This window comes from Notolepis coatsorum, assembly GCF_963971535.1.
Source record: "Notolepis coatsorum genome assembly, chromosome: 2".
In the NCBI taxonomy this organism is placed as follows: Eukaryota; Metazoa; Chordata; class Actinopteri; order Aulopiformes; family Paralepididae; genus Notolepis; species Notolepis coatsorum.
Genome location: NC_140166.1, coordinates 15,001,271 through 15,027,150, shown reverse-complemented (window position 1 = coordinate 15,027,150; position 25,880 = coordinate 15,001,271). Strand labels below are relative to the sequence as shown.

The following is a 25,880-nucleotide window of genomic DNA, read 5'->3' as shown; positions in this document are numbered from 1 at the left end:
TCCTGATTGTGAGACACTGAGATCCAATTAAAGTCGACCTGAAAAGTGGCCTTGTGTGTCTCAATGGGTAGAGCAAGGCATTAACACTGACAGAGTTAGGGGTTCTATTCCCTGTGTAGCTCAATGGGTAGAGCAAGGCACTAACAGTGTTAGGGGGTTCTATTACCTGTGTCTCAATGGGTAGAGCAAGGCATTAACATTGCCAGGGTTAGGGGTTCCATTCCTTGTAGGTGTGTAACGATGCATCGAAATGCATCGATCCTAATGTGACGATTCAACTGCATCGATTTGAAAATGTTTGAATCTATTATAAAAAAATATAACTTTTTTTTAATGTTTTTTTTTATTGTTTTTATTGACCTATAGTCCATTCATGCTGAGTGAATCAGTTCCCCCAAAATTTTTGGGGGAATTAACTGATAGAAAATTAATCGAATCGTGGTCAAATGAAGAGATTTCATGATGCATTGAATCATTGCCTGAAGAATCGTAATCGAATTTAATCGTTGAGGTTGCATCGTTACACCCCTAATTCCTTGTGTAGCTCAATAGGCAGAGATAATAATATGAAAACAAATGAAAACCCAGCATCATGATCAATGAATGTTTTATTGAAGACCAACATGTACAGTGTTGTCAAACCTGTGAGAGAAATCTTGCATTTAAGAGTTTGTGAAAATGTCTACATAGCAAGCAAGTAACTTTCCTATCAAGGTCAAAACACAGAAAATGTAGCAGGATTTCAACAAAGAAGGGAAGCGTGTTATTCATAATGTTATGTTATTCTAAACGTCAACTTCAAAAGCTCTCCATAGATTGTGCGGTCTATATTACTATAAAATACATGGTATATATAGATTTCATATGTCAAAACATTCTCAAACCACATAATATAAAACTAAGAGGTTAGAAATACTATAATGGGGTAAAATAAATCATTTGGTGTTTTGATTATCAACAACTCAATTGTCTTCCAGTTTGAACACAAATCTAACGTGTTAAAATCACACAAATTCAAACTGAGATCTTAGCTAGTTAAGTGTTTGGGGTTGCAGGGTGTGTAACACACTTCCTAGCATACAATGGAAAAACCTATACTACCCCCCCCCCCCCCCCCCCAAACAAATGGTCAATTACAAGACTTTAAAGCTGCACTATGGAAGACTGGCACCCTGTGGCCGTGAGAGGTAACTGCACCTTGCTTAAAACAAGTATAAGAGAAGACATTTCTTCAAGCAAGGTAACTTTGGGCAGTTTTACGTTTGTGTCGTTCACATTTCAAGACTTAGCCTTTTATGAATTTCATGGCACTGGTCGTACCCAACCAGAAGCGCTCATGTGGGCAACTTCACTGTTTCATGCATTGCTGTTGGGAGCGTTTTCACTCTGATTTAGCTGCTGAGGAAGCAGCATTTTCTCCATGAAAAAGTTCCATAGTGCAGGTTTAAAACAACCATGTAGTGTCACTAATGATTCAGAAGACATAACCACCCAAGCAGTACACGCATCGTTTTATAGACACATCGCTTCATAAAGACAACGCATCATAAAGACACTTCGCTTTATAAAGACATTGCTTTCTAAAGACACATCGCTTTATAAAGACAAGTGCCTTCTGACTAGACATGTCCAGGACCCGTTTCCCAGATCTTAGTACTAAGAACATCTTGGCCCATTGACTCAGGATGACACTAAGTTGATCTTAGTACTAAGAACATCTTAGCCCACTGACTCAGGATGACATGACATTGATCTCCGTGCTAAGAGGGTCTTTTGGGAAACCGGGACCTAGTTATTATCAATTCCATTGCAAACTTAATCCATGAATGAAAATACTTGGATGTCAGATACAAGTTCTGTAGCGAAGCGAGAGTTCCTCTACCGACAGGATAAACCCAATAACGGGACATTATTAGTCCAAGCGGAACAATAGCTATAAGAAAGGGTGTTTTCTAAACTAAATCCTGGTCAATCGACATGGGTTTGAAGTTAATGAACTGTTTCCCTTCACGGCGCAAAAAGATGTTAGCACTCCCCACAAATAAATAAATGTCATAATTGAAACGTTGAAGAAATGAGATGACTTTAAAACATACATCACCACAGAGGCTATGCGTTCCGTGTCTCAAAACACTGCTGCCTTTTAATATAAGAGACGGCTGCGTTATTGACACGGAGCACCTTAGAACGTCACCTGCCCTGTACATAGACTTGTCTTGTAAATCTCTAAAAAGAAAGTAGGATAAATGTAGAAAATGTGGAAACCCAACGTTCCACATAGCTTTTTTTCATGACAATGGTTACATTTACATTAGGACAGCGCATGAGATTATTCATAATTTTTGTGTTAAAAAGTTTAATTTATTTTGATTTGTGAAATGTAATCTTTGCCTTAAAGGTGCTATAGATAACATTTAGCCATTAGATGTCGCACTAGTCTAGAGCACCTGCATGTCATTTATCCAATCGGGTGCTTTCCACATGGGGAAACGGGAAATAGGTAGGGGATACATGCCTATAACATGTAAACAACATACATTTCTTTATTAAAGATATTTTTTTGGAAATGCAATACCGTTATTCTGCACCTTTCTAAAAGCTGTGTTGATGTATTTTTCTTACTCAACATAAACATTTATCTATATGACCTTCAAATTCATCACTTGTATGTACATTTGTTTAGTCTTGAATTTGTTTAGTCTTGAGGATCCAAGGAATAGTGTAGATATGGGACGAGAGATGAAACGAAACACTGTCACGGAACAGGTCGTCTTTTCACTGCTGTCTCACAAACCTGCGCGGTTTCGGTTTATTCAGAAATTCAGAGAAGATCAGTAGCTGTAGCTAAAGACACAAGGGTCACATCTTTTGTAACTCTATAAATACAGCATAAGTAGTTCCAGACATGTTACTAACACCCATTCAAACCTTTTCTTTTACATCTAGAGGGAATCTCAAAAGCATGGAGTCTGGTGTCTTAGGTTGCAGCTCTGTGTGTGAGTGGGTAGTGAAGGTGTTGAGACTAGGGTTCTACTGTAAAGACCAGTAGATTAGGCTTGCAATGACCACTCCTCCCTCGCCACATAACAATGTCCGCTTCCCGTCAAGTCTAAAATGGCTGCCTTCCTCTCCCTCCCACCCTGAAGTGATGAAGATGGGGAGGGGCGGAGTTCAAAATCAGATCGCATTGGACAGTTATTTTTTTGGTGTTCACCCTCAAGTGCAGAGCAACGCAACTCACGGCGTACTTTTTCGAGGAAGAAGAAAAAAAAAAAAAAACGCAAAACACAACCTGCTAAACCAATGTCCACCGTGATCGAGGCACTGCGCTTTCAGCAGCTGACTGCGGAGCAGGAAGGTTAAGGAAGCCATTTTGACCACGATACAAACGACACGTTGCTGAACGTGAAGCGTGGCCCGTATCACTGTTCATCTGAGCGTAGTCCATATTATATACAGTACATACATCATATAAACACTCTCTCTTACACTCATAATATACTTAAAACTCTTTAAAAAAAAGAACTCGTTACCACCAAAGTGCAAACACGACAAATAAAAAAACATACAAAAGTTCTCTTTCTTTGCCTTTGGAAGGCAGGAGAGAGAAAGACATTCTTCATATAATGACATCTACAATCATAGCAGCCTAACGGATCCAATAGAAGCAGAATAAGGTGCTGTTTTAGCTTGGGCCCTCCTCGCTCTACTAACATGATGTCCATCGACACGGATCAAAGGCCTGTCTAGCTTTTCCTTCTCAAATGGTTTCAAATCATAACTTAAAAGTCAGCGACACCGAGGCTGTAGTCATCATGATAACGCTGCTAATTCACTCTGCATAGTAGAGAAATATCCCAATAATTGATTAAATCAAGCGAGAGCTGGACTTTCAAAATTCTAAGTTATTAAATTATGATTTCTTTAATATATATATATATATTGTATAAATTTTTACTTTTAGCTGGGCTGTTACGTTTAGCTGGAAAGGAAATATAAGCTATTCCTGTATTCCAAATACACATAAATGCACTGATTAGCAAATGAGTACTATATATATGTCAATATAACCCTAATATATATTGGTAAAACAATGTACGGCCGACAACACTGACCAGATGAACCGAGAGGGTCGTGTCCCTCTTACTGCCTCGCAGGGCTGGGTGGTGACGACACGGCCAGAAGATCTCATTCCTACTCTTCTTCGTTTGGACTGTATACTGGTATATTTGACGGTACTGCGTTTTCCAGTACAAGTTACAATGCGATACGACACATTTCTTACGTCTTTATCTTGTAATACACTTTGTTGTGACACGCCATTTCATTAAAAAGATTTCTTGTGCTTTTTAAATACGGCTGCAAGCACATTTTTTGATTAACTTAAAAATATACAGCATGATGATGATGGTATAGTAATAGTCTATACCTTTGGACCCCTGGCGGTAGACCTCCCAGCCCTACAGCTAAAGGATTCTGGTGCAGCAGCAGCACGTCATGCACCGCCACACAGCCGACACCTCACCCGGGTTACAAGTCACTGCCTCACCAGACCTCGTGGTAAAAATGACGACATCTGCGGCAAAAAGAACGGGGTAAATTAAGCTGTCTTTGATCCGTGTTCATGAGCAACGTCTACCTATAGTTCATATAGCAGGAAGGCGGGAGGGTAACAGGGGTGGCTATCGTGACCGAGGTCTATAGGACTATCGGGTCTGAACACGTTTCCTTGACAACCAATCAAAAGTGCAGCGACCGACGGTACCGATGAGGCACACCGGTCCTAGAGGGCATGTTCCACGCATTACCACTAGACCTCGATAGCTATAGACCTTGGCCAGGACAGAGGAGGAGGGTTTGGGGTTTTCAGGCAGACAGGTTGTTGGCCAGCTCGATGAGCGCCAGGGCGCCGTGGTAACGCTCCCGTTGCTCTTGGAGACGACGCTTGGCTGCTCCTCCTTGGGTGCCCTTCTCGCCCTTCTCTTCCTTCTCTTCCTCCGCCGCCTCCTCCTCCTCCTCGTTCTCGTTCTCCTCGTCCGATTGGAACTCCATAGGGTCCTGCTGCTCCTGGTCCTCCACCCCGCCCTTGCCCTGGGGTTTCCCCTTGGGGGTGGCAGGAGCTCGCTGCTCCCGTGTCTGCCAGTACCTATAAGAGACAGGAGAGGTCACTGTGTGTACAATGTAAACTCACCAGCTACTAGGGATAAATGCTACCTGGAAATAGATTTTGATTGGCAAGAAGCCTGGGCAAAAGTTCGACTTGCGTCACGTAACCCGGACCATCAACAAATCAATCTTAACTATATTCACAGGACATACCTGACTCCTATAAGACTGAACAGAATGGGTCTTAAACAAGACTCCAGATGCTCCTTATGTACAAATGGGGACGAGGGGACATGTACTGGGATTGCCCACCAGTTAAGATATTCTGGAAAGAAGTGTCCCAGCAACTATCAAATCTCTTAATTCTGGATATACCTGTACAACCCTCTGTATTGCTGTTGAATGATGTTTTTGAGTTTGCAGTCCCTATACAGCTAAAGAGATTAGTTTTATCTGGTATCACAGCGGCTAAAAAGCTGATAGCATCACGATGGTTTCAACCGGGAAAAAAAGGGTAGGGGAAGGTTTGGATTCTTACATATCTCGATGTGATTTATCAAGAAATATCTACAGCAAGGATTTTAGGTGTCAGTGAATCCAAAATTGCAATGTGGTTAGAAGTGGTGGAGAGAATAAAAGCTAGCATATGAATTGTAGTGCCTGGTAAGGAGCGAATGATAATGGATGGATTATCCAAGTGGGGGTCCGGGGGGGGGGGGGGGGGGGGGGAGCGAGCGAGCGAGAGCATATGTGTGTAGGGTATTAGATAGCAAGTATTAGGTATATCTCGTATAATACATTTATTTAAATGGTGATTTAATTGGATGTGTACTGTTAATTAATGCTTGTATATCTAATTTTATGTTGTTATGTTTGTGTGTATGTTTAAAAAATTATATAAAAAAAAAAAAAAAAAAAAAAAAAAAAGACAGGAGAGGTCACTGTGTGTACAATGTAAACTCACCAGCTACTAGGGATGAGCAAAACTCACTAAATCGCGGAACTATTCGATGGTCACTAGTGGGAACTATTCGATAGTCACTGGGAACTATTCGATGGCCACTGAGAACTATTCGATGGTCACTGAGAAGTGAGAACTATTCGATAGTCACTGGGAACTATTCGATGGCCACTGAGAACTATTCGATGGTCACTGAGAAGTGAGAACTATTCGATGGTCACTGAGAACTATTCGATGGTCACTGGTCATTTTCTCGACCTATCGGCAGCCTTCAAAGGTCCCCTAGATACCTCCAGAACTACTTCACCCCGGTCAACAAATCCCACAACCACAGAACTAGAGCAAGCATAGCAAACCTGAAGCCTGCTTCTTTCCGATCCAAACTGGGCCAATGCTCCCTTACTTTCTCTGGAGCCCAGGATTGGAACAAGCTGCCTATCCCCATCAAGCAGAGCTTGAGCCTCCACAGCTTCAAGAGAAGCGTCAGGAAGTGGCTCATGGACAGAATAGAAGAATAGCCCCCTATAGTTTGAATGGGTTTCCAATCAGTTTTTAGTTATTGTGGGGTATACAATTTTAGCGATAGGTTAGTCTTATAATGTTTTAAATGTATGAGTGTTGTGTTATTGTCGTGTTTTTGTTGTGGCCTAACAGCCCTGGGACCATGACGGAAATAAGGGTTTTACTCTTTCTCATGTTATCCTTTGGATCCTTGTTGTGTGTTTTTAATCCATCAATAAAATAAAATCAAATCAAATCAAATTCGACACAGTGGATTATCCCATCCTACTGGACTGTCTCCACTCCAATGTCGGACTCCGCGACCTAGCCCTTGGCTTATTCCAGTCCCTCTTGGCTGGTCGGACTGAGTGTGTCTCCCTTGGAGGCGCAACATCCTCCAACCACCCTGTCACCTGCGGTGTCCCCCAGGGATCCGTCCTCGGCCCCCTGCTGTTCACCCTATACATGCTCCCCCTCGGCCGCATCATCGGCCGACACGGTGTGTTGTTCCACTGCTACGCTGACGACACCCAGCTATATATCCGGATCACACCATCATCACCTTCATCACCCCCCACACTGACCGCTTGCCTGGAGGAGACTAAGCGTGGATGAACCACAGGTTTCTCCAGGTCAACAGTTCCAAAACTCAAGCCATGCTGATCGGTACCCCACACCAGGTCCGGTCAACCACCATCACCACCATCTCCTTCTCCGGTCAGGACATTCCCCTCTCCACCCTTGTCACCAACTTGGGCGTGAAAATGGACCCCCACCTCACATATGAAACACACATCAAACACCTCTGCAAGACCTCTTTCTTTCACCTCCGAAACATCACTAAACTCCGTTCCTCACTCACCCTGGCAGATTCCGAAAAACTCTTTTGTTTCCTCCAGGCTGGACTATTGCAATGCACTCCTCATCGGGATCCCTAGTAAAAGCATTAAAAAACTGCAAACCATCCAGAATGTCGCTGCTAGGATCCTGATGAGGGTGCGCAAATATGATCACATCACCCCCACCCTCAGATCCCTTCACTGGCTCCCTGTGGAACACAGGATTGAGTACAAGGTGTCCCTCCTCACTCACCAGTGCATACACGGTGGTGCCCCTGCCTATCTCAAGGAACTCCTCACCCCCCAGTCCTTCTCACGTTCCCTCCGCTCCGGCACAGCCTACCTCCTCAAAGCCCCCAGGACTAAGCTGCACACCATGGGCGATCGCGCCTTCTGCTCTGCCGCACCCAGACTGTGGAATGCTCTCCCCATCCACCTGAGAGCACCACAATCCGTCGAGGCTTTTAAAAGGGGCCTAAAAACATTTCTTTTTAACAAGGCTTTTGCCTGAATTTTTTTACTTTTATTTTTACTTCTATTCATTTTATTATTATTTTTATTTTACTCTTATGTTCTTCCATTTCACTGGTTGTTAGTCTTTTTAATTGTTTTATTCATTTTAATTGTTTTATTCATTTAACTTTTTGTCTATATCTCCTGTAGCACTCTGAGATTCTCGCGAATATAAAGTGCGGTACAAATTGAATCTATTATTATTATTATTATTGTCACTAGTGAGAACTATTCGATGGTCACTGAGAACTATTCGATGGTCACTGGGAACTATTCGATGGTCACTGAGAACTATTCGATGGTCACTGAGAACTATTCGATGGTCACTGAGAACTATTTGATAGTCACTGGGAACTATTCCAATACTAATCAAAAATCCCCCTGAGTGGGTCGCCAGCAATGTATAATTTTGTCCCTCTCCAATCGAATAACAATGTCCCCTGATGGGAGTCACTGGGACAGAATCTATTCCGTATCAATTCAGGGCTCCTTGACATGAAAAGGTTTTAGAGCGACTGTTCTAAATGATGGACCGCATTTCTATTTCCAAACTGGCTCAAGGGTTTTGACTTGTCACAGGCTCCCAACCTGGAAAAAGTATTATATTATATCCTCAGACCATGGGACAGTATTGTAACACTCACTTTGACAGCCACTCCTCAGACCATGGGACAGTATTGTAACACTCACTTTGACAGCCACTCCTCAGACCATAGGACAGTATTGTAACACTCACTTTGACAGCCACTGTATTTGCAAATCTGGTATGTCATAAATGTATAGATGTAGCAGTACTGACTATCTGTATGTCATGTATGTCATATATGTCCTGATGAATTGAAAATGGGGGACCCTGGTGGAAACAAGACGAAAGTCTTTCTCTGGTCTGCATCCCCTTAACAATTGTGTGTATTGAGCTGTACTGTATTGTACCCATTCTGCAATCTGTTAATAAAGTTTTCAATCAATCAATCAACTCCTCAGACCATGGGACAGTATTGTAACACTCACTTTGACAGCCACTCCTCAGACCATGGGACAGTATTGTAACACTCACTTTGACAGCCACTCCTCAGACCATAGGACAGTATTGTAACACTCACTTTGACAGCCACTCCTCAGACCATAGGACAGTATTGTAACACTCACTTTGACAGCCACTCCTCAGACCATAGGACAGTATTGTAACACTCACTTTGACAGCCACTCCTCAGACCATGGGACAGTATTGTAACTAGGGCTGGGCGATATGGAAAAAAATCATATTGCGATAACGATATGATAATGTTATCATATTTCTCGATATCGATAATTATCGAATTGTTATAAGTATATAAAAAATATATATATATATATATATTTTTTTAACAACAGATGTATGTTTATTTTGCAGCAATTCTTTGTCATTGCTGCCATCTTTAGTGTTACATCCCCTCACACTCCAGTTCTCAGGCTGCAGCTGGTTTAAAAGCGAAAGTAAACCGGCTTCTCTGCTGGCTGTGGCTCCAGGGGAGTTGAACAGTTCTGGCTCTGCTAGTTTATTTTCGATCTTTTGGCGCTTTTTTGGTGGACTGGAGTCTAGTTCTGCTAGCACACATAGCCTACTGTGTACAGACGGTTTCAAACTGTATTTTAAATTAGAAAGCAAACAAAATAAATGGACAAGAGAAAAATAAATCTCAATTTGGTCAGTAGTGTCATTTGGACAAGCAAAGCCATTACTTTAAGTTGCAGGCAAGAAAGACAAGTCTGTCCACTGTCTCTGGTTTTAAAACTGCCCTGTTGCAGGTCACAAAAAAATACATATATATAAAAATTGTAACACTCACTTTGACAGCCACTCCTCAGACCATGGGACAGTATTGTAACACTCACTTTGACAGCCACTCCTCAGACCATGGGACAGTATTGTAACACTCACTTTGACAGCCACTCCTCAGACCATGGGACACATTGGGACAGTATTGTAACACTCACTTTGACAGCCACTCCTCAGACCATAGGACAGTATTGTAACACTCACTTTGACAGCCACTCCTCAGACCATAAGACAGTATTGTAACACTCACTTTGACAGCCACTCCTCAGACCATAGGACAGTATTGTAACACTTACTTTGACAGCCACTCCTCAGACCATAGGACAGTATTGTAACACTCACTTTGACAGCCACTCCTCAGACCATAGGACAGTATTGTAACACTCACTTTGACAGCCACTCCTCAGACCATAGGACAGTATTGTAACACTCACTTTGACAGCCACTCCTCAGACCATAAGACAGTATTGTAACACTCACTTTGACAGCCACTCCTCAGACCATGGGACAGTATTGTAACACTCACTTTGACAGCCACTCCTCAGACCCTAAGACACTATTGTAACACTCACTTTGACAGCCACTCCTCAGACCATAAGACAGTATTGTAACACTCACTTTGACAGCCACTCCTCAGACCATAGGACAGTATTGTAACACTCACTTTGACAGCCACTCCTCAGACCATAGGACAGTATTGTAACACTCACTTTGACAGCCACTCCTCAGACCATGGGACAGTATTGTAACACTCACTTTGACAGCCACTCCTCAGACCCTAAGACACTATTGTAACACTCACTTTGACAGCCACTCCTCAGACCATAGGACAGTATTGTAACACTCACTTTGACAGCCACTCCTCAGACCATAGGACAGTATTGTAACACTCACTTTGACAGCCACTCCTCAGACCATAGGACAGTATTGTAACACTCACTTTGACAGCCACTCCTCAGACCATGGGACAGTATTGTAACACTCACTTTGACAGCCACTCCTCAGACCCTAAGACACTATTGTAACACTCACTTTGACAGCCACTCCTCAGACCATAGGACAGTATTGTAACACTCACTTTGACAGCCACTCCTCAGACCCTAAGACACTATTGTAACACTCACTTTGACAGCCACTCCTCAGACCATAGGACAGTATTGTAACACTCACTTTGACAGCCACTCCTCAGACCATGGGACAGTATTGTAACACTCACTTTGACAGCCACTCCTCAGACCCTAAGACACTATTGTAACACTCACTTTGACAGCCACTCCTCAGACCCTAAGACACTATTGTAACACTCACTTTGACAGCCACTCCTCAGACCCTAAGACACTATTGTAACACTCACTTTGACAGCCACTCCTCAGACCCTAAGACACTATTGTAACACTCACTTTGACAGCCACTCCTCAGACCATAGGACAGTATTGTAACACTCACTTTGACAGCCACTCCTCAGACCATAGGACAGTATTGTAACACTCACTTTGACAGCCACTCCTCAGACCATAGGACAGTATTGTAACACTCACTTTGACAGCCACTCCGCTACAGCCTTGTTATCCACAGACTGGCCCTTGCCCGGGGAATCCACGGGCTCCTCTCTGTTCAACCGGGAGTATGGGTGCTTGGGGCAGTGCCGGTTGGCGTGTGTGAACCGATTGCCACATGCTGGAAAGACAACCACGAGTCAGCACTAGATAGAAGTAGTAGAAGTAGAACTGGATAGCTACTCATTTTGGCAAGACGAGAATTTGAGTTCAATCTGCTCTTGCATTTCTTGTACATCGCTCTACGTAAGATGCTAGAGCCATATGAAATCCGTTTTATTTTTTTCCAAATTCCATTATATTTTTTTCCAAATTCCGTTTTTTCCGTTTTAATATTTCAGAATTCTGTATTTTGCTTTGTACGCTCATTTTACCATCAGAAATAGTGTCTAATAAGTGGGAATGAATAAATGTCCACAAATTAATAAGATATAACAGTCCATTTAATAGGGCTGTCTTAAATACTTCGAAGCTTCATTCATTTATTTCATTCGAATATGAAAATAAAATTCGATTAAAAGAAATAAAAATAAAAAGGTATATATATTTTTGAAAAATCAACTCTGCCTCTCTTTGTTAACTACAACAAGCAATGCCGTTTGTTATTTAAGATGAGGTCGGACTCGGCACTGACAGATTTGTGTTCATTGTGCTGCTTTTATGAAGCCTCAAATGACTGCTTACAATATTTCATGAAAGCAAAGTGTTTTGTTTGTCTAAGATTTAAAAAGGTTTAAACTTTACAGCACTGACAAAGTTGAACAAAGTGCTGTACAAGTCCCACAACATAAAAAAAAAAAAAAAAATTTTTATAATTTAATATAGTCGATTCCATTTTTATTGCTCAATTCCGCGATTCCGTCCGCGATTCCGTGATCGCGGATTCCATATGGCTCTATAAGATGCCAACATGTAAAAAAGCCAGGTAGCAAGAATAAATTGGGTAACATTTATTTTTAAGGTGAATACAAGGGACGGGGGTTTTCACACGTCCACAAGCCGCTGCCACTACCTGCCCTGCAGCGAAGCTCTTCTCAACAGACACCGTCTGGAACAACATCAGTGTCTCACCTTTGTCCGAGCAGACGAAGGGCTTCTCTCCGGTGTGAAGGCGCTGGTGGGTCTTTAGCTGCCCACTCTGTACAAACGCCTTGGCACAGTCGGGGTAGTCACACAGGTACGGCCTCTCTCCTGTGGTGTTGGGGGGGTGGAGAGAGAGAGAGACATTTGAGTACACTATATTTCACAAGAGTGAGCGATAAGGCCTAACAAAAATAATAGTTGGTTTCAGGTTGGTTGTCAGTTTGGCCATGGGTAGGTAGGGAATTTTTTATTTTTTTTTATATTCTTTCCCATGGCGACTATGGATAGGGAATTTCTTTATTTAATTAACCCTTTCACTGCCACACGACAGAAGGTTAGCCCTTTACTATCACACAACCGACGGCGATGCTCCATCATTAGCATCATTAGCTCCGCGGATGCGGAGCTAATGATGCTAATGATGGAGCATCGCCGTCGGTTGTGTGATAGTAAAGGGCTAACCTTCTGTATTGTCACAGTGAAAGGGTTAACCGGCTGTCGTGTGGCAGTGAAAGGGTTAAAATGTTCACAACAACATGGATGCATGTACTCTGCCAGCATGTTTAATATCCATAATACTAAATGTTTGACTAAGATTTCTATGAAACTTTATTCTAAAAAAAAAAAAAAAAAAAAAAAAAAATGATTTTTTTTTTTTTTAATATATAATTTTTTTTTTTAAACTCATAAAATATATTGGGTCGCACCTAAATCGGCAGGGTCGGTCGGCAACCTGAAACCAACCATTATTTTTGTTAGGCCTAAGCTTCTCACTGTTGCACACAGTGCTCAGAAGAGAATCGGTAGAATCAGCGAATAATCAGCCAATTTGCTGTGGTGGGGCTTTGTGACAGTGTTGTGCCCCAAACCGCCGTCAGACAGCCCAGGGTTACAACAGCAATCATAATGCAGTAATGAACGAGTCGGTGCATTTATATTTTATTCATAATTTATATTATAGAGCTCTTTTCTAGACTCAAGGTGCTTTCTCATGTAGAGCGGAAAGGCCGAGCATGTGTAGCAGCCAAGCCTGGGCTACGTGGCTCAATGGCTGCCAGACACAACACATTCCCTTGATGACCCCCTGTGTGGGCTCTCTCTCCTCTCTGTGTGGGCTCTCTCTCCTCTCTGTGTGGGCTCTCTCTCCCCTGTGTGGGCTCTCTCTCTCCTCTCTGTGTGGGCTCTCTCTCCCCTGTGTGGGCTCTCTCTCCTGTGTGGGCTCTCTCTCCCTTGTGTGGGCTCTCTCTCCTCTCTGTGTGGGCTCTCTCTCCTCTCTGTGTGTGGGCTCTCTCTCCTCTCTGTGTGGGCTCTCTCTCCTCTCTGTGTGTGGGCTCTCTCTCCTCTCTGTGTGGGCTCTCTCTCCTCTCTGTGTGGGCTCTCTCTCCTCTCTGTGTGGGCTCTCTCTCCTCTCTGTGTGGGCTCTCTCTCCTCTCTGTGTGGGCTCTCTCTCCTCTCTGTGTGGGCTCTCTCTCCCCTGTGTGTGGGCTCTCTCTCCTCTCTGTGTGGGCTCTCTCTCCTCTCTGTGTGGGCTCTCTCTCTCCCCTGTGTGGGCTCTCTCTCCTCTCTGTGTGGGCTCTCTCTCCTCTCTGTGTGGGCTCTCTCTCCTCTCTGTGTGGGCTCTCTCTCCTCTCTGTGTGGGCTCTCTCTCCTCTCTGTGTGGGCTCTCTCTCCCTTGTGTGGGCTCTCTCTCCCCTGTGTGGGCTCTCTCTCTCCCCTGTGTGTGGGCTCTCTCTCCCCTGTGTGGGCTCTCTCTCCTCTCTGTGTGGGCTCTCTCTCTCCTGTGTGGGCTCTCTCTCCCCTGTGTGTGGGCTCTCTCTCCTCTCTGTGTGGGCTCTCTCTCCTCTCTGTGTGGGCTCTCTCTCCTCTGTGTGTGGGCTCTCTCTCCTCTCTGTGTGGGCTCTCTCTCCCCTCTCTGTGTGGGCTCTCTCTCCTCTCTGTGTGGGCTCTCTCTCCTCTCTGTGTGGGCTCTCTCTCCTCTCTGTGTGGGCTCTCTCTCCTCTCTGTGTGGGCTCTCTCTCCTCTCTGTGTGGGCTCTCTCTCCCCTGTGTGTGGGCTCTCTCTCCTCTCTGTGTGGGCTCTCTCTCCTCTCTGTGTGGGCTCTCTCTCCTCTCTGTGTGGGCTCTCTCTCCTCTCTGTGTGGGCTCTCTCTCCTCTCTGTGTGGGCTCTCTCCTCTCTGTGTGGGCTCTCTCTCCTCTGTGTGTGGGCTCTCTCTCCTCTCTGTGTGGGCTCTCTCTCCTCTCTGTGGGCTCTCTCCTCTCTGTGTGGGCTCTCTCTCCCCTGTGTGGGCTCTCTCTCCTCTCTGTGTGGGCTCTCTCTCCTCTCTGTGTGGGCTCTCTCTCCCCTGTGTGGGCTCTCTCTCCCCTGTGTGGGCTCTCTCCCCTGTGTGGGCTCTCTCTCCTCTCTGTGTGGGCTCTCTCTCCCCTGTGTGGGCTCTCTCTCCTCTCTGTGTGGGCTCTCTCTCCCCTGTGTGGGCTCTCTCTCCCCTGTGTGGGCTCTCTCTCCTCTCTGTGTGGGCTCTCTCTCCTCTCTGTGTGGGCTCTCTCTCCTCTCTGTGTGGGCTCTCTCTCCTCTCTGTGTGGGCTCTCTCTCCTCTCTGTGTGGGCTCTCTCTCCTCTCTGTGTGGGCTCTCTCTCCTCTCTGTGTGGGCTCTCTCTCCTCTCTGTGGGCTCTCTCCTCTCTGTGTGGGCTCTCTCTCTCCTGTGTGGGCTCTCTCTCCTCTCTGTGTGGGCTCTCTCTCCTCTCTGTGTGGGCTCTCTCTCCTCTCTGTGTGGGCTCTCTCTCCTCTGTGTGTGGGCTCTCTCTCCTCTCTGTGTGGGCTCTCTCTCCTCTCTGTGTGGGCTCTCTCTCCTCTCTGTGTGGGCTCTCTCTCCTCTCTGTGTGGGCTCTCTCTCTCCTCTGTGTGGGCTCTCTCTCCTCTCTGTGTGGGCTCTCTCTCCTCTCTGTGTGGGCTCTCTCTCCCCTCTGTGTGGGCTCTCTCTCCTGTGTGGGCTCTCTCCCCTGTGTGGGCTCTCTCTCCTCTCTGTGTGGGCTCTCTCTCCCCTGTGTGGGCTCTCTCCCCTGTGTGGGCTCTCTCTCCTCTCTGTGTGGGCTCTCTCTCCTCTCTGTGTGGGCTCTCTCTCCCCTGTGTGGGCTCTCTCCCCTGTGTGGGCTCTCTCTCCTCTCTGTGTGGGCTCTCTCTCCTCTCTGTGTGGGCTCTCTCTCTCCTCTGTGTGGGCTCTCTCTCCCCTGTGTGGGCTCTCTCTCCTCTCTGTGTGGGCTCTCTCTCCTCTCTGTGTGGGCTCTCTCTCCTCTCTGTGTGGGCTCTCTCTCCCCTGTGTGGGCTCTCTCTCCCCTCTCCTGTGTGGGCTCTCTCTCCTCTCTGTGTGGGCTCTCTCTCCCCTGTGTGGGCTCTCTCTCTCCTCTCTGTGTGGGCTCTCTCTCCTCTCTGTGTGGGCTCTCTCTCCTCTCTGTGTGGGCTCTCTCTCCTCTCTGTGTGGGCTCTCTCTCTCTCCTGTGTGGGCTCTCTCCTCTCTGTGTGGGCTCTCTCTCCTCTCTGTGTGGGCTCTCTCTCCTCTCTGTGTGGGCTCTCTCTCCTCTGTGTGTGGGCTCTCTCTCCCCTGTGTGGGCTCTCTCTCCTCTCTGTGTGGGCTCTCTCTCCTCTCTGTGTGGGCTCTCTCTCCTCTCTGTGTGGGCTCTCTCTCCTCTCTGTGTGGGCTCTCTCCCCTGTGTGGGCTCTCTCTCCTCTCTGTGTGGGCTCTCTCTCCTCTGTGTGGGCTCTCTCTCCTCTCTGTGTGGGCTCTCTCTCCTCTCTGTGTGGGCTCTCTCTCCTCTCTGTGTGGGCTCTCTCTCCTCTGTGTGTGGGCTCTCTCTCCTCTCTGTGTGGGCTCTCTCTCCTCTGTCTCTGTGTGGGCTCTCTCTCCCCTGTGTGGGCTCTCTCCTCTCTGTGTGGGCTCTCTCTCCTCTCTGTGTGGGCTCTCTCTCTCCTCTGTGTGGGCTCTCTCTCCTCTCTGTGTGGGCTCTCTCTCCTCTGTGTGGGCTCTCTCTCCTGTGTGGGCTCTCTCTCCCCTGTGTGGGCTCTCTCTCCTGTGTGGGCTCTCTCCTCTCTGTGTGGGCTCTCTCTCCTGTGTGGGCTCTCTCTCCTCTCTGTGTGGGCTCTCTCCCCTGTGTGGGCTCTCTCTCCTCTCTGTGTGGGCTCTCTCCCCTGTGTGGGCTCTCTCTCCTCTCTGTGTGGGCTCTCTCTCCTCTGTGTGGGCTCTCTCTCCTCTCCTGTGTGGGCTCTCTCTCCCCTGTGTGGGCTCTCTCTCCTCTCTGTGTGGGCTCTCTCCCCTCTCTGTGTGGGCTCTCTCTCCTCTCTGTGTGGGCTCTCTCTCCTCTCTGTGTGGGCTCTCTCCCCTGTGTGGGCTCTCTCTCCCCTGTGTGGGCTCTCTCTCCTCTGTGTGTGGGCTCTCTCTCCCCTGTGTGGGCTCTCTCTCCTCTCTGTGTGGGCTCTCTCTCCTCTCTGTGTGGGCTCTCTCTCCTCTCTGTGTGGGCTCTCTCTCCTCTGTGTGGGCTCTCTCTCCTGTGTGGGCTCTCTCTCCCCTGTGTGGGCTCTCTCTCCTGTGTGGGCTCTCTCCTCTCTGTGTGGGCTCTCTCTCTCCTCTGTGTGGGCTCTCTCTCCTCTCCTGTGTGGGCTCTCTCTCCCCTGTGTGGGCTCTCTCTCCTCTCTGTGTGGGCTCTCTCTCCTCTCTGTGTGGGCTCTCTCTCCTGTGTGGGCTCTCTCCCCTCTCTGTGTGGGCTCTCTCCCCTGTGTGGGCTCTCTCTCCCCTGTGTGGGCTCTCTCTCCTCTCTGTGTGGGCTCTCTCTCCTCTGTGTGTGGGCTCTCTCTCCCCTGTGTGGGCTCTCTCTCCTCTCTGTGTGGGCTCTCTCCCCTCTCTGTGTGGGCTCTCTCTCCCCTGTGTGGGCTCTCTCTCCTCTCTGTGTGGGCTCTCTCCCCTCTCTGTGTGGGCTCTCTCTCCTGTGTGGGCTCTCTCTCCTCTCTGTGTGGGCTCTCTCCCCTGTGTGGGCTCTCTCTCCCCTGTGTGGGCTCTCTCTCCTCTGTGTGTGGGCTCTCTCTCCTCTCTGTGTGGGCTCTCTCTCCTCTCTGTGTGGGCTCTCTCTCCTCTCTGTGTGGGCTCTCTCTCCCCTGTGTGGGCTCTCTCTCCTCTCTGTGTGGGCTCTCTCTCCTCTCTGTGTGGGCTCTCTCTCCTCTCTGTGTGGGCTCTCTCTCCTCTGTGTGGGCTCTCTCTCTCCCCTGTGTGGGCTCTCTCTCTCCTCTGTGTGGGCTCTCTCTCCTCTGTGTGGGCTCTCTCTCCTCTGTGTGGGCTCTCTCTCCCCTGTGTGGGCTCTCTCTCCTCTCTGTGTGGGCTCTCTCTCCTCTCTGTGTGGGCTCTCTCTCCTCTCTGTGTGGGCTCTCTCTCCCCTGTGTGGGCTCTCTCTCCTCTCTGTGTGGGCTCTCTCTCTCCTGTGTGGGCTCTCTCTCCTCTCTGTGTGGGCTCTCTCTCCTCTCTGTGTGGGCTCTCTCTCCTCTCTGTGTGGGCTCTCTCTCCTCTCTGTGTGGGCTCTCTCTCCTCTGTGTGGGCTCTCTCTCCTCTCTGTGTGGGCTCTCTCTCCTCTCTGTGTGGGCTCTCTCTCCTCTGTGTGGGCTCTCTCTCTCCCCTGTGTGGGCTCTCTCTCTCCTCTGTGTGGGCTCTCTCTCCTCTGTGTGGGCTCTCTCTCCTCTGTGTGGGCTCTCTCTCCCCTGTGTGGGCTCTCTCTCCTCTCTGTGTGGGCTCTCTCTCCTCTCTGTGTGGGCTCTCTCTCCTCTCTGTGTGGGCTCTCTCTCCCCTGTGTGGGCTCTCTCTCCTCTCTGTGTGGGCTCTCTCTCCCCTGTGTGGGCTCTCTCTCCTCTCTGTGTGGGCTCTCTCTCCTCTCTGTGTGGGCTCTCTCTCCTCTGTGTGGGCTCTCTCTCCTCTCTGTGTGGGCTCTCTCTCCTCTCTGTGTGGGCTCTCTCTCCTCTCTGTGTGGGCTCTCTCTCCTCTCTGTGTGGGCTCTCTCTCCTCTCTGTGTGGGCTCTCTCTCCTCTCTGTGTGGGCTCTCTCTCCTCTGTGTGGGCTCTCTCCCTTGTGTGGGCTCTCTCTCCCCTGTGTGGGCTCTCTCTCCCCTGTGTGGGCTCTCTCTCCTCTCTGTGTGGGCTCTCTCTCCTCTCTATGTGGGCTCTCTCTCCTCTCTGTGTGGGCTCTCTCTCCCCTGTGTGGGCTCTCTCTCCTCTCTGTGTGGGCTCTCTCTCCTCTCTGTGTGGGCTCTCTCTCCCCTGTGTGGGCTCTCTCTCCTCTGTGTGGGCTCTCTCTCCTCTGTGTGGGCTCTCTCTCCTCTCTGTGTGGGCTCTCTCTCCCCTGTGTGGGCTCTCTCTCCTCTGTGTGGGCTCTCTCCTCTCTGTGTGGGCTCTCTCTCCTCTGTGTGGGCTCTCTCTCCTCTGTGTGGGCTCTCTCCTCTCTGTGTGGGCTCTCTCTCCTCTCTGTGTGGGCTCTCTCTCCTCTCTGTGTGGGCTCTCTCTCTCCTCTCTGTGTGGGCTCTCTCTCCCCTGTGTGGGCTCTCTCTCCTCTCTGTGTGGGCTCTCTCTCTCCTCTCTGTGTGGGCTCTCTCTCCTCTCTGTGTGGGCTCTCTCTCTCCTCTCTGTGTGGGCTCTCTCTCTCCTCTCTGTGTGGGCTCTCTCTCCCCTGTGTGGGCTCTCTCTCCTCTCTGTGTGGGCTCTCTCCTCTCTGTGTGGGCTCTCTCTCCTCTCTGTGTGGGCTCTCTCTCCTCTCTGTGTGGGCTCTCTCTCCTCTCTGTGTGGGCTCTCTCTCCTCTCTGTGTGGGCTCTCTCTCCTCTCTGTGTGGGCTCTCTCTCCCCTGTGTGGGCTCTCTCTCCTCTCTGTGTGGGCTCTCTCTCCTCTCTGTGTGGGCTCTCTCTCCTCTCTGTGTGGGCTCTCTCTCCTCTCTGTGTGGGCTCTCTCTCCTCTCTGTGTGGGCTCTCTCTCCCCTGTGTGGGCTCTCTCTCCTCTCTGTGTGGGCTCTCTCTCCTCTCTGTGTGGGCTCTCTCTCCTCTCTGTGTGGGCTCTCTCTCCTCTCTGTGTGGGCTCTCTCTCCCCTGTGTGGGCTCTCTCTCCCCTGTGTGGGCTCTCTCCCCTGTGTGGGCTCTCTCTCCCCTGTGTGGGCTCTCTCTCCTCTCTGTGTGGGCTCTCTCTCCTCTCTGTGTGGGCTCTCTCCTCTGTGTGGGCTCTCTCCTCTGTGTGGGCTCTCTCCCCTGTGTGGGCTCTCTCCTCTGTGTGGGCTCTCTCCTCTCTGTGGGCTCTCTCTCCCCTGTGTGGGCTCTCTCTCCCCTGTGTGGGCTCTCTCTCCTCTCTGTGTGGGCTCTCTCTCCTCTCCTGTGTGGGCTCTCTCCTCTGTGTGGGCTCTCTCCTCTCTGTGGGCTCTCTCCTCTCTGTGTGGGCTCTCTCCTCTGTGTGGGCTCTCTCTCCTCTCTGTGTGTGGGCTCTCTCTCCTCTCTGTGTGGGCTCTCTCCCCTGTGTGGGCTCTCTCTCCTCTCTGTGTGGGCTCTCTCTCCTCTCTGTGTGGGCTCTCTCTCCTCTCTGTGTGGGCTCTCTCTCTCCTGTGTGGGCTCTCTCTCCTCTCTGTGTGGGCTCTCTCCCCTGTGTGGGCTCTCTCTCCCCTGTGTGGGCTCTCTCTCCCCTGTGTGGGCTCTCTCCCCTCTCTGTGTGGGCTCTCTCTCCCCTGTGTGGGCTCTCTCTCCTCTCTGTGTGGGCTCTCTCTCCCCTGTGTGGGCTCTCTCCCTTGTGTGGGCTCTCTCTCCTCTCTGTGTGGGCTCTCTCTCCTCTGTGTGTGGGCTCTCTCTCCTCTCTGTGTGGGCTCTCTCTCCTCTCTGTGTGGGCTCTCTCTCCTCTCTGTGTGGGCTCTCTCTCCCCTGTGTGGGCTCTCTCTCCTCTCTGTGTGGGCTCTCTCTCCTCTCTGTGTGGGCTCTCTCTCCTCTCTGTGTGGGCTCTCTCCCCTGTGTGGGCTCTCTCTCCTCTCTGTGTGGGCTCTCTCTCCCCTGTGTGGGCTCTCTCTCCTCTCTGTGTGGGCTCTCTCTCCTCTCTGTGTGGGCTCTCTCTCCTCTCTGTGTGGGCTCTCTCCCCTGTGTGGGCTCTCTCTCCTCTCTGTGTGGGCTCTCTCTCCTCTCTGTGTGGGCTCTCTCTCCTCTCTGTGTGGGCTCTCTCTCCTCTCTGTGTGGGCTCTCTCTCTCCTGTGTGGGCTCTCTCTCCCCTGTGTGGGCTCTCTCTCCTCTCTGTGTGGGCTCTCTCTCCTCTCTGTGTGGGCTCTCTCTCTGTGTGGGCTCTCTCTCCCCTGTGTGGGCTCTCTCTCCTCTCTGTGTGGGCTCTCTCCCCTGTGTGTGGGCTCTCTCTCCTCTCTGTGTGGGCTCTCTCTCCCCTGTGTGTGGGCTCTCTCTCCCCTGTGTGGGCTCTCTCCCCTGTGTGTGGGCTCTCTCTCCCCTGTGTGGGCTCTCTCCCCTGTGTGTGGGCTCTCACCTGTGTGGGTTCTCTTGTGGGCTCTCACCTGTGTGGGTTCTCTTGTGGGCTCTCTCCCCTGTGTGTGGGCTCTCACCTGTGTGGGTTCTCTTGTGGGCTCTCTCCCCTGTGTGTGGGCTCTCACCTGTGTGGGTTCTCTTGTGGGCTCTCACCTGTGTGGGTTCTCTTGTGGGCTCTCACCTGTGTGGGTTCTCTTGTGGGCTCTCTCCCCTGTGTGTGGGCTCTCACCTGTGTGGGTTCTCTTGTGGGCTCTCACCTGTGTGGGTTCTCTTGTGGGCCTGTAGAGACTTCTCCCGTGGGAACACTCTGTTACAGATGCTGCAGCGGATGCGGCTGGAGGAAGAGCCTCCCTCGTTGATCAGCTCCCTCACCGTGTCGGCACGAGGGCGGCCGCGCCGGATACCGTCCTGGGGAAACAGTCAACACAGTCGTTAGACACGTAGCCTCCAGCAACGTTTCGGTCTCCAAATCCATTTACACATTTATTAATTATATAAACAATCATTTAAAATGTGTATGTGTATATGAATAGGCATATTACATAGGTCTGAATAAAACAAATAATGAGGTTGCATGTTCTTGACTCAAGAAATTATGACATCAGGTTAATTGAAATAGAATTACACATGACAATAGAAAACACTACATCTTTTGAAATCAACATGTAACTTCAGGGATTTAAACTTCCGACATGGTCACTATGGGTGACGCGCTTCACTGGCCTCACGTGGGGTTTAAGATGTGCATAGTCCCTTTAATTCACATCCGGTTACATTTTTTGGCGCGCGACTGTCAACGCAGGAGCAGCTGCTACAGTAACCAGGAAATGACTGGGGTTTAAAAACCACCATGTCACCCTTAATAGGCGGGCGTTTTTTAAATGACTTATTTTCTTTTTAAGACTCATTTGCAATGCAATATTTCATAACTCATCCAATGCAAAAAAAAAAAAACGGTTTACACCTATAGCTACAGACTACACAGATCTAGGTCGCATGGTCATTATTATTACATTATTATAACAATCAACTTTTGAAAAGTTAATGAAATATCACCACACATCATTTCACATTAATTCAGATAAAACATTGCAATATAGACAATTAAGGTGTAACGATGCATCTCTTACATCCTATGCAATTAATGAATGCATCTATAAAACGTGCAATGGGTCCCCAGGTCTCAAGGTGGGCGATTAACCCTTTAACTAACCCTTCATTTACCCTCATCTGTGCAGGTGAGGAGATTCATTCATTCATTCATTCATTCATTAACCCTTCCTTAGCTTACCCTCAGCTGTTCAGGTGAGGCGGTCATGTCCGCCTCGCTGGCGGTCTTGCTTCCCGTCGGCGACGAGGCGCCGTTCATGGAGCCGGGGCTGAGCGACACGTTGTGGGCATTCTCTCCCCACTTCCAGGGGTACACCATGAAGTCGCTGAAGCCCGGGCTGGTGGGCATCATCACCGGGGCCTCCTCCGCCTTGTTGCGCGGCTTGATCGGCGTGGTCTTGATGACGGACACGAGAACTCTCTTGGGGGAGTCATTGCAGAAGATCACATGCGGGTGCTTGTTTTCAGCCATCGTTGAGAAAGATAATAGAATACAAAAAAAATTTAAAAAAAAATCCAGGGAGCCAGTGCAATAGGCTAATATAGCATGGACCAGTTCAACTCTCGAATTTAAAATAGATGTATACCAGCCAGAAAGATCACGATTTTCAAATCCGGGATGAATATATCCTTCATTTCCAACGAGTTGTAATAAGCGCGCATCGGTTATCTCGCTACAGTGTCCAGTAAAGACACGTTCATGTAAAATATGACCACTAGATATTAGTCAGTGTTGCGCCTTCTGATCAACTTGTCCCGCGTTGCAAAATCGCGCCTGAGCAGTTGACTGGCAAATCAGTCGAGGCGACGTGACCACGTGGGTCGGAACCTACCAATAAGAGGAGCCGCGGACGAGGCGGAAGCCCACCGGCGCAACGCCGTAGCCAATGAGAGCGTCGCGAACGCCGCGCTCGCGAGGATTGGCGGATGCATTCTGTCCAATGAGTTTTAAACGGTGCGGCGCGCGCCCATGTAAAGCGACAGCGCGAATGGCCAATGAAAAGCGAAACAAGACGTGTTCTGCGACAATGTAACCAATGAGCGTCGAGGGCGGTTAGTTTTACGCCGCAGACTGATCAGATGTCCCCTTCCCGCGCTGAGGGGCCTGTTTATGTTATTAGAATCTTTGGTCAATTTAAAGGGAAAGGAAAGAGTGACTCAAAGAAGGCGCCAAAGTTACGTAATCATTCTTCCCTGGGGTGGAAACGATATTGAAACAAAGCCGGCTCTGTCTGTATGAACAGCAACATCCATGTTACCAGGGACTCCATCATTTATGAGTACAGTGTATTAGGCTTCTCGTTGAAGGCCGGATGGCTGAAAGCGTTTTGTGCATTATACAACTTTTGCATATAAAAATAAAAACAACGATTTTCTTCTAGTGCGGTCCCTACTCCATTTTTTGTACAGTGTATTAGGCCCACAGTAGCCTTGTAATGATGCGTTTTACTTATTGCTGTTATGTAATTTGATTATATATTTAGATCTGTGTGTGTGTGTGTGTGTGTGTGTGTGTGACTGTATCTTTCACATATAAATACACTATAATAGCAAGCAAATATCCACACATACAGAATTCACATGATCTTGGATGTTCAATATTTACATATTGTTCTGATCTAGTCAGCATATACCTTTGCTTTCTAAAGATACTGGATGGACAGTAGCCTATTGATTGTACAATAATTGATTGTTGATGAACAGTAATGATTGTATAATAAACTTTACTTGATTGTATATTATTAACTGATCCTTTCAACTTGAAACTTTCAAGTGATTTTGTTTGCAGATGACTTTGTTGGAACACTGTGTTTAAAGGTATACTTGGTTATAGGACTAATGATGAAGTGATTGATATAAAAAGACAAAAGACAGAAATGATTACAACAAGGGATAGGACCTGATAAGCATATAGCTTCTTCCTATTCCTTTATGGACAAAATACTGTTTTGTTCATTATTTTATATTACTTTATTATTTTTTACATTGTTTTTTTTTTTTTTTTTTTTTTTTTTTTACTTAATTTTTTAGCGTTTATCGCTTTCCTGGTCAAGCATGACCCACAGTTGCAGGGTGAAACGGGAGAGAGAGCAGGGGGAGACATTCGGCAAACATGGTGTGCTACTATATATTATTATTGTTCGAAATAAACTATTCAAAATAAGCAAACAAACTATAAGGTGAGCAATTTCCTCCTAAACAGGACTGACCTGAAACATCTATTCTGTGTTAAAGGTAGAATCTGTAATGTCACCTAACAACAACATCTAAGGCAAAAGAGCCCTGCTTGGTATTGTGCTTTGTTTACTTTTTTGTTTTGGTCTGACTTGTGGGTTGAAGTATAGTAACTTATTACACTGTGAATGTCTCCAGACCTCTCAGAGCCTGAGATGTGCCAGCAGTACCAATGTACAGTTTCTTCCCCTTCGGATGTATATATTTATCTACCGGTCTAAATCACATTGCATGCTTGCATGAGGAAGGATAATAATTATGATCTAACGTTGATTTCAGGAAGATCCGATAATCAGGCGAAAAATTACAACGTGTTTATTGAATTACACAAAAATGCAGTTTTCGCGTCTTTTCCCTGGAATGACTCAGAAGCAACCAAACTATATTCATATTCAAAACGGTATAAAACGGAAATGTACGGATGAAAAAAGACTCTGTTTTTTGCACGTTGACCAGAAGCAACTCAATGAGACTCGACGACGTTATTAGATCCATAGCTATACTATAAAATATAGGTTTAGCTCTACAAACTACAACTACGTTTACATGGGGTTAATAACGGCAAGGAAGGGGTCACTTCCCGGAAGGGGCGTGGCACTCAATGTGTTAAAGCGGAATGCCACCCATTTTAATAATGTGATTGATTAATTGATTGATTGACAATTTTATTAACAGATTGCAGAATTGGTACAATACAGTGGAGGTGGTGGGGGGGGGGGGGGGTAACTGTACATTGGATTATCGACGAAACCTTACTTGGTCCCAAGAAGAGGGTCTCGTGTATTATTGGGTTAGGACATTTACTGTACATTGGAGGGGGTTGGGTTAGGATATTTACAGGGGCCAGTTTCGAATTGCAGTCTCTCGTAGGTGCTCTTTGAGAGTGGTTTTGAAAGTGGGTAGTGATTCACATTCCTTTACAGCTGTGGGTAGGGCGTTCCACATTGATGTGGCATAATTGCGAAACGTGTTTAGTCCCTTGTAAGGGACTAAGACTGTAAGACTTCCTGTGCACTAGGGGCAGTTCAGTCAGTCAGTCACTCTCTCCTACACCCAAATTAGATTTTAATTGTGGTTCAGACCTAGCAATTCTAGAATATAAACCTCAAATCCATTACTTGTGGGTATAACTTGTAATGGTCACAAATGTGCCTATTTTGTTATTATTTGGTTGCAGTGCCATGTTTGGTCACTAGGTGGCAGTCCTGGTTTGTACTTGATGTAGCAACAGGTTTCATTTGAGCCAGTGACTCACAGCGTTAACTTGATTGATTGATTGATTGATTGATTGATTGATTGATTGATTGATTGATTGATTGATTGATTGATTGATTGATTGATTGATTGACTGATTGAAAAGTTTATTAACAGATTGCAGAATGGGTACAGACAGTACAGTACAGCTCAATACATACAATTGTTAAGGGGATGCAGACCAGAGAAAGACTTTCGTCTTGTTTACATCAGGGTCCCCCATTTTCAATTCATCATAACATATATGACATACATGACATACAGATGATAGACAGTACTGCTACATCTATACATTTATGACATATCAGATTTGCAAATACAGTACTGTTTGTGATACAAAAAGTGTCCAGAAAAAGAGTGTATATACATTTGACTTAGAAACTGTAC

At 47.5% G+C, this 25,880-nt stretch overlaps 1 protein-coding gene across 1 annotated transcript; it reads right to left on the bottom strand.

Annotated features, from left to right (window-relative positions):
• Window positions 1-1,151: 1,151 nt before the first annotated feature.
• Window positions 1,152-22,684, bottom strand: znf367 (zinc finger protein 367). The gene is made up of 5 exons (XM_084307448.1): window positions 22,186-22,684; window positions 21,152-21,302; window positions 12,367-12,486; window positions 11,278-11,416; window positions 1,152-5,146 (listed from the first exon to the last, which is right to left on the bottom strand). Exons 1-5 carry the CDS (start codon window positions 22,474-22,476, stop codon window positions 4,867-4,869), a joined length of 981 nt encoding a protein of 326 aa, XP_084163574.1. The 5' UTR covers window positions 22,477-22,684; the 3' UTR covers window positions 1,152-4,866.
• Window positions 22,685-25,880: the final 3,196 nt, after the last annotated feature.

Bases quoted from the DNA above. Each gene is read 5' to 3' on its own strand.
- znf367 (XM_084307448.1), bottom strand. From the start codon at position 22,476: ATGGCTGAAAACAAGCACCCGCATGTGATCTTCTGCAATGACTCCCCC. The intron at 11,417-12,366 runs GTGAGACACTGA...TTGTCTTTCCAG, and splicing joins CTTCGTCTGCTCGGACAAAG to CATGTGGCAATCGGTTCACA. The intron at 5,147-11,277 runs GTGAGTGTTACA...TGTCTCTTATAG, and splicing joins GTAGCGGAGTGGCTGTCAAA to GTACTGGCAGACACGGGAGC.